The sequence below is a fragment of the Helianthus annuus genome, chromosome 5, assembly GCF_002127325.2.
Source record: "Helianthus annuus cultivar XRQ/B chromosome 5, HanXRQr2.0-SUNRISE, whole genome shotgun sequence".
NCBI lineage: Eukaryota > Viridiplantae > Streptophyta > Magnoliopsida > Asterales > Asteraceae > Helianthus > Helianthus annuus.
The window spans coordinates 50,570,576-50,582,412 of record NC_035437.2 but is presented as its reverse complement, the minus strand read 5'-3'; the positions used below and the strand labels follow the sequence as shown (position 1 = coordinate 50,582,412).

The 11,837-nt window shown below is 39.9% G+C and overlaps 1 protein-coding gene across 1 annotated transcript; it reads right to left on the bottom strand.

Moving 5' to 3' along the window:
- Positions 1-8,296: 8,296 nt before the first annotated feature.
- Positions 8,297-10,805, bottom strand: LOC110940741 (pentatricopeptide repeat-containing protein At3g62890). Its single transcript, XM_022182299.2, has one exon. It carries the CDS (start codon positions 10,722-10,724, stop codon positions 8,373-8,375), a length of 2,352 nt encoding a protein of 783 aa, XP_022037991.1. The 5' UTR covers positions 10,725-10,805; the 3' UTR covers positions 8,297-8,372.
- Between the last annotated feature and the right edge of the window lie 1,032 nt (positions 10,806-11,837).

The following is an 11,837-nucleotide window of genomic DNA, read 5'->3' as shown; positions in this document are numbered from 1 at the left end:
TGCGTGCACATGGAAGGGCTTATTCCTTTTATATTTACAAGATTTATCCAAGATTTTTCTAGAATAACCATTCCCTTAACAAAGTTAACCTGTAAGTCTGTTAAGTTTGAATGGGGACCAAAACAAGAAGAAGCAATTAGAATTCTTAAGCAAAGATTAACCAACGCACCCATACTAGCACTACTAGAAGGAACAGAAGATTTTGTAGTCTATTGTGACGCTTCTAACTTAGGTTATGGATGTGTGTTGATGCAACGTCAAAATGTTATAGCCTATGCATCTAGACAACTTGAGAATCATGAAGAAAATTATTCAACCCATGATCTAGAATTAGGAGCTATAATTGTAATATTCAGTATCATGCAGGAAAGGCTAATGTAGTAGCTTGTGCTTTAAGTCGAAAGTATCACGAGAAGCCAAAAAGAGTACGTTCTCTTAAATTAAATCTACAAGTAGATTTAAATGACCAGATTAGAAAAGTACAAGAATTAGTAATCAAGAATGATACTGAAAAACTGAAAGGAATGATTAAGGAATTAGAACAAGGATCAAATAGAATTTGGAGGTTCCATGAGAAAAGGATGTGGATACCCAAACTAGGAAACCTACGCCACCGTATATTAGAGGAAGCCCATAAGTCTAAGTACACGATGCATCCTGGAAGTGATAAGATGTATCAAGACTTAAGAAAAAATTTATGGTGGATAGGAATGAAAAAGGATATAGCAGCTTATATTACCAAGTGTCTAACCTGTTCACAGGTCAAAGCTGAACATCAGAAACCCTCAGGTTTGCTGTAGCAGTTAGAAATGCCGATTTGGAAATGGGAATTGATAACAACGGATTTTGTTACCGAATTACCCAAGACAAGAAAAGGTAATGATACAATCTGGGTGATTGGAGATAGATTAACTAAGTCAGCTCATTTTCTACCGATGAAGGAAACTTACAGTATGGAACAGTTAGCCAAGTTATATGTAAATGAAATAGTTTCATTACATGGAATTCCTTTATCAATTGTTTCTGATAAAGATAGCCTGTTAAAAAAAGGACAAGTTTCCAAAAAGCAATGGGAACCAAGCTAAATCTAAGCACCGCTTATCATCCTCAAACGGATGGACAAAGCGAACGGACAATTCAGACAATGGAAGATATGCTTAGAGCTTGTGTAATTGATTTCGGAGGAAACTGGGACGATCACTTACCATTAATAGAATTTTCCTATAATAACAGCTATCATACCAGTATTAACGCTGCACCATTTGAAGCACTTTATGGACGAAAGTACCGAACTCCAGTCTGTTGGGAAGAAATTGGAGAAAAGCAACTGTCTGGACCAGAAATAGTACAAGAAACAACGGACAAGATTGTTCAAGTCAAGGAACGACTGAAGGCAACACGTGATCGACAAAAGAGTTATGCTGATAACAGGCAAAAGCCGTTGGAATTTCAGGTAGGCGATAAGGTACTCTTAAAGGTCTCTCCTTGGAAAGGAGTCGTCAGATTCATCAAAAGGGGAAAGCTAAGCCCCAGGTATGTTGGACCTTTTGAGATTATTAGAAGAATAGGACTTGTAGCCGATCAGCTACAATTGCTAGAAGAAATGGCAGGAGTACATGATGTATTTCATGTGTGTAATCTCAAAAAGTGCTTAGCCGATGAATCACTAGTAGTGCCTCTTAAGGATATAAAGGTAAATGAAAAGTTAAAGTTTGTAGAGAAGCCTCTACAGATTGAAGACAGAAAAGTCAAGAATCTCAAACACAAGAGATAGGTATTAGTCAAAGTAAAATGGGTTTCCAAGAGAGGACCAGAATCACAAGGGAGCTTGAATCAGAGATGCAGAGGAAATATCCACACCTGTTCCAGTAGACCTCGAGGACGAGTTCTAAAACAAGGTGGGAAGAATATAACAACCCTCTTAAAATGTTTCCGACACCCCTAAAATATTTAGAGTGCCCCTATACATCCTAAAATACACCCCGTATACGAGAAACGACCCAAAATACCTTTATTTTTATTAAAATTAATTAAAAATCAAATTTTTGGGTCTCTGGCGGGCTGCGAAGACCTAGCCTTGGTCTTACGCGGGGCGCGAGCGCCTGGCTACGAGGCTGCACCCTGAGCCGCCACGTGTCCTCACGCGTGTTGAACCTATCACAAGACCGGACAAGGCTACGCCCTAGATCCCCTATGTCGCGGGCCGCGAAGGCCCTGCCTTCTTTCGTCGAGGGGCGCGACGAACTCGACGAACAGCCCTGTATATAGAGGGCATCGACATTCAACTCAAATCGTTAAAAAATTTTACTTTCTCTCTCAAATTCTGTTGTGTAAACATAATACCCGGGCATTATACCCCCTAATTAACGAAGTTCTGCCTCGTTGTAAGTATCATAACCCCCGATTATGTATTAGATACGTTTCGATTGATCTAGCGCTCCGTAATGGCTGTTGAGGCTCTGCCCGACGTATTCGTTGGAGTTCTGTCTTGGGGAGGGTATAACTAATGTAAATTTTGGGTTATTATACTAATGCGTGTGCATTGTTTAATTAATAGATTATAACCAGGAAAACACAAAGCAATGTGAGTAATCTCCTTTTTGTGAATCTTTTTGCAAACTGTTTTGATAAAACCTCAAATGTTTTACATTATATTAAACAGTGATTGAGTATTTGTATTCTAAAATTATCGTCGGTATGTTGGGGTTTTGTATACAAAATTTGTTACTACATTGTGAGTAGTAACATGACCACAAGTCGGGTTAACAATATCGTGGGTGGTAATTAAGTAGAAAAATAAACAAATGTAATTGCGAGATCGCCCTCAATAACTGTAAAATGATAAAACCTGCCTTGATTAAATTGGGATTCACTCACCAGTATTTCCCACTGACAAAATGTATTAAATGCATTTCAGGTAACAAAATGTGAAAGCCAAATAGAAGCCAGCTGGCCAGCACTGAAGGCTTGGAAAAGTGGCTATAAAAGTTACCTAAATAAAGAAGATGTTTTTATTTAATAAAATAGGGTTTATCCCTATAAAATGTTTGTAATGGAAACTTGGGAATTTCCCAAGTGTTTAAAAATTGTGGTATTTTACTCTGATAAAATATTTCCTAACTACGGTCCTGATGTAAATTCCGCTGCCAAATTGATAAATATCGATACCACCATCTCTGAGTAGGTCGCGGCTGCCCGCCTCCCGAGGCAGGGGTCGGGGGTTGCGACAGAATGCATTGTTGACGTCTAGTGAATGTAGATTCCATTTGTTTATGACTGCCAACGAGAGAACTGTTCACACAGTTGCGGCTTTAACAACGGGACTAAACGTGAGAGAGTAGTCAAGTCCCAGGATTTGACTGAACCCTTGAGCAACAAGTTTTGCCTTGTGTCGCTCAATAGACCCACCCGAATGATATTTGGTTCGAAAGATCCATTTGGAACCTACTATATTTGTTTGTTGAGGTCGAGGGACTAAGGTCCATGTGTTGTTTCGATGAAGCGCGTAAAGTTCTAATTGCATGGCACGCACCTATTTAATGTCTTTTAATGTAGAACAATAATTTTTGGGATCGGAAGTGGCAAAGAGCGCATGATGAAGAGGAAGTTCTTGAGTGTGTGCCAAGTTGACATGGTGACGGGGTTTGAAAATGCCCGCTTTAGACCTGGTGGTCATGGGGTGCGATGGTGGAGGACGAGGTGGAGGCGGGGAAGGTGGCGTAGGTGACGGTGATCGAGATGGTGGTTGGGATGATAGAGGAGGACTAGCGGGTGTGTTTGTTTCAAAGATAGATGTGGAGGTGGTAGGGGTCGGTTGAGGCAGAATATTTGATTGATGGTGAACTGTTGATGTAGTAGTAGGGAAAAAATAGGTGTTATGGGATTGGTGCATGATGTAGTGGGTGGAATTTGTTGAGCAGTAGGTTTGGGTTGGACATGTGAGGTGAGAGATGGTGTAGTGAAGGATGCATCGAGAAAGGCTGTTAATACAAGTTCAATTAGCGGTTTGGCAGTGGAAGTGGCATCATAGGGAAAGTAGGTTTCATCAAAATGTGCATGACAAGTTATATAAGTACGTGAGCTGCAAGGGTCTAAACATTTATACGCTTTGTACTTGAAGCAATAGCCAATAAAGATGCATGGTAAGCTTCTTGGTGCAAGTTTGTTTGGGGCATAATCATGTAGGAAAGGATATACTTGACAACCAAAAGCACGAAACAAAGCATAATTAGGGGTTTTAGTATATAAAAGTTCAAATGGAGATTTACCATTAAGAATGGGTGTAGGAAGGCGGTTGATAATATATACCGCAGAAGAGAATGCCTCAACCCGAAAGGATGCTGAAATTTTAGCATGAAATAACATTGCCAATCTAGTTTGGACAATATGTAGATGTTTACGTTCAACCCGTCCGTTTTGTTGAGGGGTATATGGACAAGACATTCGATGAAACATGCTATTGGATTCAAACAAGGCCCGAACCTTATGGTTAGTGAACTTGGTTCCGCCATCACTTTGAAATGTTTTGATTTTTGTGGCGAATTATGCTTGAACAAATGGCATAAACACAGACAAAGCATCAACAAATTATGATTTGGCCTGGAAAGGATACAACCATGTGAAACGAGAAAAATCGTCTATGTTGGCTCATGTGGATCCCACCTAAAGAACAAATGATTGAAAGCCAAAATAGTCTACAATCAACTGATCCTTCATAAAAGTGCTTGAAGACATTTTCCTCCCAATAGCAAAGACATCAAACAACTGTTGTACCCAAAGGTCTACTCATAGCTAAAGACCGCTGATTTAAAAGGTCTGCCAAAGTAAATCACTGATGAAGACTAAAGTCTGCTGGAAGCAAAGGCCTGATCACCCTTTGATAGAAGAAGACAAAGTCTGATGAAGAAGGTATGTTGAGGCTCAACAGATGATAAGGCTTATCAGATGATGAATCAACAGATGTTGTGTATCAGTGTTTTGAATGTAACAGTGTATTAGTTATAGCAGATGTTAGAGGTTGTTAGAGTTGTTAGATGTCACTGTCTAGGTGACCTCATCATAGATTCCTCAGAGGTTTGCATTGTACCAGAAATGACCTGCAATAATCAAAACCCTAAGTCGTCGCACCACATTACAACAATGGCCTTTTTCCGGCGACTAACACCTCACAAAACAAAACAAAGAGGTCTTGATAGGGGAGAAGACCGAAAAAGGGAAACAAATCCCTATTAAAATTTTCGGTTGAAAAAAAACCTACACAAAAATGTTTCCGGTCTATGAAGTGTTGTTGGAGAACAAGGCGAAAGCAAGAAGGAGAAAAACAAAGACCAACTATCTTTCTATTTTATGTTTTTTTAGTTTTTAAACAAAGTCACCCCCATGCTTCTTAGTTTGCGGGGGAATATTAGACAAAATATAATGGTGAGTTAGCAATTGGTTCGAAGTGTAACATTGTGGTCTATATAAAGCATATCTAATGTAACCCTAATCACAACTTCTTATACAATACAATTCTCTGATTTAACTTACAGTAGAGGAGGCATAATGAGCGGGCCGGCCCATTAGGTAAAGGTCAAAATGGGTACTTTCTATACAGGTAGAAGTAGATTGGGTTAGTTTGACCCAAAACACTCTTGCCAAATACTATATTATTTCTATTAACAATCCATTTTTTTATTATAAAACGGTTTAGGAGGTTTTACAAATTGAAAATAAGCTTATGAGCAACTTCAAATTGACCCATTTGACTAGTTTCCAATTTCTTTTACGCCTTTGAAAGAGATAAATGTTAAGGGGATGGATCCGGTAGTAAGTCAATGGATCAAAACTGCCACCTGTAACTATATAACAGTCTATAAAACGAGACTCACCTGTTCAATATTGACGACGGGCCTATGGGTTGCCCCATTTATCCGTCTTGGGCTACTGTCGCATGGGCCCAACAAGATGAAAGCCCAACAACAACTTACCTTGCTCATTAAGGTTTCCCTTACATAAAATGAGCGGGAAACAAGGATCAGAACACAAGGCGATATTTAATGCATGATTAGAAAAGGATCTTTGGTTGGAATTGTACTTCCTAGCCGGAAGCATTAAATGAGGCTGCAATCTTACCGTTGGGGGTCAGACACGTGTCTGAGCCCCCCGAAGACTCTCGGAATCCGTTGGATCATCTCATTAAAATATCTCACATGAGAGATAAGGTCTCGGGGTTATGTAAGGAAGAAAAGAGATGATCATAAGGCAGACTCAAGGTATTACATTAATAGCTCTCATTTATTCAGACCAATATCCTCCCACACTAAATACACACACACATTTATTAGATTCACACCATAGAGGAACATTCCGGTGATCATACTCATCGGAATAAGCTTCTCATACTCTCCGGCAAATTTACTTACTCTCACGCCGGAGCTTGGTCACGGATCCCCTTCCCGGGGCCCTCCGTGACGAGGCTAACGGTTTACTTTTTTGTAGCAACGAAGGCTGGGATATCTTGACGTCAGCGAAGACCCCTTGAACGTCACCAGGGATTTGGGTATTCGACAAATATGATTGATATAGTGAAGAGCTCCATTCTTGGACTGGGTACCACCCCCGGGAAAAGAAAGATATTCATTGATTACTTTGACCTAGTTTTGATTCCCTTTAACTTCAGCCAACGTGGTGAAAGACACTAACCAGAGAGTGGATCCTATCCATCACCGCCCTCCACGCAAAGATGCTACATTTAGCCGGTACCACTTACACCATTCCATTACATTTTGTTGACTCGTCTCACACGCTCTGAGTTGAGAAGCTTTCTAACCGACTCCACCGAGACATCTCGTGAACTATCCTCCAACCAAACCCAAGAGTCTTTTCGACCGTTCGACAACATTGATGCCATTCTGCAGCCCTTGAGGCGTTTGAGGTTGTCTTTTCCATCTCCAAGTCCAACTCGCACCTTGATTTTGAATAACCCAACACACTTACTATCATGTTACCCAACTATGATTCGGGTAACCCATCCATCTAAATGGGTTGTAATAAATTTGTAAATCGGTTGTAATAAAGGTATAAACATGTTAAATTGATCAATACAGGTTTGATTGGTTGCACTTATAATTATATTTTTTGCTCAAATTTTAAATGAGCCGACCCGATTTAACTAGTTCTATATATGTCTGAAGGCTGGGTATTTTTAACCGCCTCATTAATGACCCTACCAACAGGTGCTTTCAATAATTTGTTGAAAGAAAAAACTAAAAATTAAAAAGGCATTATTGCTCTGTGAAGAACCAATGCTAACCATGCATCGTCAAGAAGTGTAATTGTGATTGATCGAGACCACAAAGGGTAGAAATGCAAACTTCCGTATGAGGGCTGGTAGCATGAACCAAGCTGTTGAAACATAGATTGAGAATGCAAGTGAAATGGTACGTAGAAAACATCTAGTTGTGGCGTTGTGCATAGTAAAGGTCAGAACATCATAGTAGCATACCGATATACCCAGGGCCGGCCCAGAGCAAGTGCCGAGTGGGCAACCACTCTGGGCCCAAATTGAAATAAGGCTCGAAAAATTTATAAATTTTTTTATACTAGAACTTAGGACCCGCGCTTTGCGGCGGGTTCGTTGAACCACGCACGTGCGATACAGCGTTCACAAAAATTAGTCCGAAATGTAAAACATATAAAATAATAAATGAGTCGGCTTATGACTCGCAAATCGTAAAAAATAGACATAAAAATGTTGAATCACACATGCGCGTTGCATCGTGTTTATTCGCAAGATTTAGACCGAAACGTAAAATGACAACTTGGTAAACGATGAAAAGTATAGAGGACTAAAGTTGAAAATGGAAAAGTGTTGGGGTTAAATATGAAAAATGAAAACTAAAGGGGTTGTAGCATTTTATCAAAGACAATAGTTAAATTATTTTGGTTTCTTTTCAGGATCTATGCATCAGATGTTTTTTTTTTTTTTTTAATCAAGAGTTATACCTATAGGTATTATATTCGTATGAGTGTGAAATCACCAAATTCTTCTAAACAAAGTATTATCATGTAGTTTTATTTTGATCAGAATCCTTAAATAAAATCTAACGACTCTCCTCAACCTCCTCCAATCGATCCATCACAACACCGCCAGAAGAAATTAAACCCCACACCACAATTGCTTCAAAATCAATTATCCTCTCAATCTTCCTCTGGCGACTTCCTCCTCACCAAACTAATTGCCACCCCCACATTCGACACCCACCAACCCCCATTCCTAGCCCTCTAAAAATCCATTCTTTACCAACAAATCATGTACAAAGCCGGCACATCAATTTGGCCCATTTGAAATCCAACCGTTTATAAGTAAATTGTCACTTCTATAACATTCATTACCAATATTCCATACACGAACAAGAACCCTGCTTAAAATGGTGAAATACATGTCGATCTCTCACAACGATTTCCCGATCGAATGCTTTCGATACGAGCTTCGCGAGTGCATGACAGTCGTTACATATCCTTAAGTTCTTCATTATTCGGATCGGAGTCGTTGGACCAGTAACCATTAGCCCGAAAGCGATTGCTAGTTTTTCACTATGCCTAAAAAGTGTTGTTTCCTTCTCCTCGTCATCAATATCGAAACAAACCTCTTTCGTATCTGGGGAATAACCGATCAACTTCACTCGTTCAGTTATTTTATCCAACATTTCCTCAATCTCATGAATCTGAGGGTGTCCCGTGTCCCCGGCTACAAACTCATGAACTATACCATAGGCTTCTATTATGCTACAACCAGGCGTTTTAACAACGTGGTTTTCAATCATTGTCCCACGTATTTCCACCACGTGTTCCCAACTTCCTTTTGACGCGTATATATTTGACAAAAGAACATGGAAACCATCATGGTCGGGTTGAAGCTCAACCAGCTTCAACCCGACCCTCTCTCCCATTTCATTAGCGCCATGTTTCTTACACGCGCTAAGCAACGCACCCCATGTAGCAACATCCGGTGCCATGGGCATACTATCAATTAGTTCTTCGGCTTCTTTGAGGAATCCAGCACGCGCAAGAAGATCAACCATGCATCCGTAATGCTTGATATTCGGCTCAATTTTATGTGTATTGATCATAGAATCAAAGTGCTCCCGCCCCTTATCCACCAACCCCATGTGGCGGCAACCACCAAGGACCGCCACAAACGTTATCTCATTAGGAGCTACCCCGGATTTTTTCATTTCCGAGAACATTTCAAGGGATTTCTCCACCTCGCCGTTCATGGCAAGCCCGAGAATCAAAGCATTCCAAGACGATACTCCTTTGTTATCCATGTTATAAAAAACATCTTCCGCACTTTCCACACATCCTAGCTTCATGTACATGTCGATAAGCGTAGTACCAAGAATAGAATTAACCAATAAACCGTTCTTTTTAATATACGTATGAACCCATTTACCTTGCTCGAGAGCCACCAACCGCGTGCAAGCCGAGATCACACTAACCAAAATGGTCTCGTCGGGCTTAATTTGACCAAGAACCATCATCTCATTGAACAACGCAATAGTTTCTTCAAACATCCCTGCTTGTGAATGACCCGATATTAGCGCGCTCCATGAGACAACGTCTTTCACAGACATTTCATCAAACACTTCGCGTGCTTTCTTGAGTGAACCGCATTTCGAATAGCCAGAGATCATAGAGTTCCACGAAACAATATCGGTGTGAGAACTTGTATTAAAGAGCTTCTCTGCAGCTGCTATATCTCCACAAGTGGAGTACATGTGAATCAAAGCATTATGAATATTAACATAAGATAATCTTCCGGTTTTAAGAACCAATCCATGGACGGACGATCCCGTTTCAAGAAGTGACGAGCGAGTACATGCGGAAAGCACACTGATTGCTACAACTTCATCGATACCAATCCCCTTTCGATTCATTTCAACAAACATAACCAAAGCCTGTTGACACATGCCACTTTGCTCATAACAACCAATCATTGCAGTCCAGGAAACTACATCCTTCTCATTCATCTCAACAAACAACCGATACGCTTCGTCCACACGTCCGCACCGACCAAACAACACAATCATCGAATTCGATGCGATCACATTCTTTTCCGGCATCTGATCAAACACCACCTTCGCTTCCTCCACATCACCCATCTGAACATACCCCGCCAATATGGAGTTCCACGAAACCAAATCTCTCACAGGACTTTCATCAAACACCTTGCGTGCATCCACCATGTCACCACAAACCGCATACATATTAACCAAATTGTTCCGAACATAAACATCCGAATCAAAACCCATTTTCACCACATGATCATGAACCTCTTTTCCCTCCAAAACCGAACCCCTGGCGATGCAAGCTTGAACTAACAGCGGATACGTGTAGCCATCTGGATAAACACTTTTCTTGTTGTCTAACATCAATTTGTAGAGAAATACAGTTTCTTCTGGATGGTTTCTGTGCAAGTAAGATCGCATCATTGTGTTGTAGATAAACCCATTTGGGTGTTGGATGTGATCGAATAGTTTACGGGAGTAATGGACGTTAATGAATGAAGATGTAGAGGAGGTGTGGATCCTGCTTGCTGCGTATGTGTCTTTGATGAACCCGGTGACGATCATTTGAGAAAGAATTTGGTTGAATTCGGTTAAATGTTTGCATTGAAGCAAAAGGGTATCCACGATTGACTGATTAAGTGTTGAAGATTTGATCAGCTTTGAAGACTTCATATCAAGTGTTAAAAACAATTAGCAAACACATAATAAAACCGTAACCGTGAAGATGAAAAACATGGAAGAAGAGAAATGTTTGCATTGAGGCAAAAGGGTATCCATGAGTAGAATTATGGGTTTTGGTTACGGTACCCATTCGGTATCGAATACCGGTACCGAAAATCTCTAAAAGTGGGTACCGGTACCGAATATACCTGATACGGTACGGTTCGATACCAGTATTTTAATGTAAAAACCGATACCAAATCGGTACTGTACCGGACCGGTAACGAAAATGTTAAAAGTTGGTACCAAATTGGTACCGAAAATATATCCGGTTTGATAAATTCGATACCGGTACCCGGTAACATTTACTCATCCCTACTTTCGCTGGTCAAAAAATATATATATTTGTTGGAAATTTCGACCAAACAAAATAAATGCCAATTACCAAGCTTACTCAAATATTATTATTAGGGGTAGAGGTGAACATCACTCATCACTCACTTACAACTTCGAATCAAGTTTCGTCATGTCATCAACTATTATTCCATCACTAGTGATGGATTTAAGTGAAAATGCCCATCACTTGTGATGGAATTCCATCACTCACAACCTATTTTTTTTGTTTTTAAATTATAAATTAACAATAAGATACTAAAATTATAAATTATAAATTTTATTTAAATAAAACCTAAATTACAAACTAAAAAAAAACTAAACTAAACTTTGCAAATAAAAAAAAACCTAAAAAATCTAAGGCATCTCCCACCCCACTTTTCACATATCTCGCATTTGCGTTGAATTACGATCGTCTTAAACGGTTCGACAAGATTGTTGTGCGGTTCTAACAAGATTTTTAAATCATTATTTTTTTCTTTTTCGTTCAAGTGTCGAATATACACATCCTCGCGTTTAAGTTTTTCCGCCACAAGTTTTTCTCTTCTATCAGTGGCTTTGGTTATTTCCACCAATTTAGCCTCTTTGATTTCGGAGATCGACTCCGCCACCTATTCCTTTCATTTACTTGACGAATCACCACTTTTCTTTGCGGCGCGGCCTTGTCAGTGTATCGTCTTTAATGGGTTCGTCAACGGGTTCGTCGTTCAAATTCATTTGGGGCATGTTACC

Bases quoted from the DNA above. Each gene is read 5' to 3' on its own strand.
- LOC110940741 (XM_022182299.2), bottom strand. From the start codon at position 10,724: ATGAAGTCTTCAAAGCTGATCAAATCTTCAACACTTAATCAGTCAATC.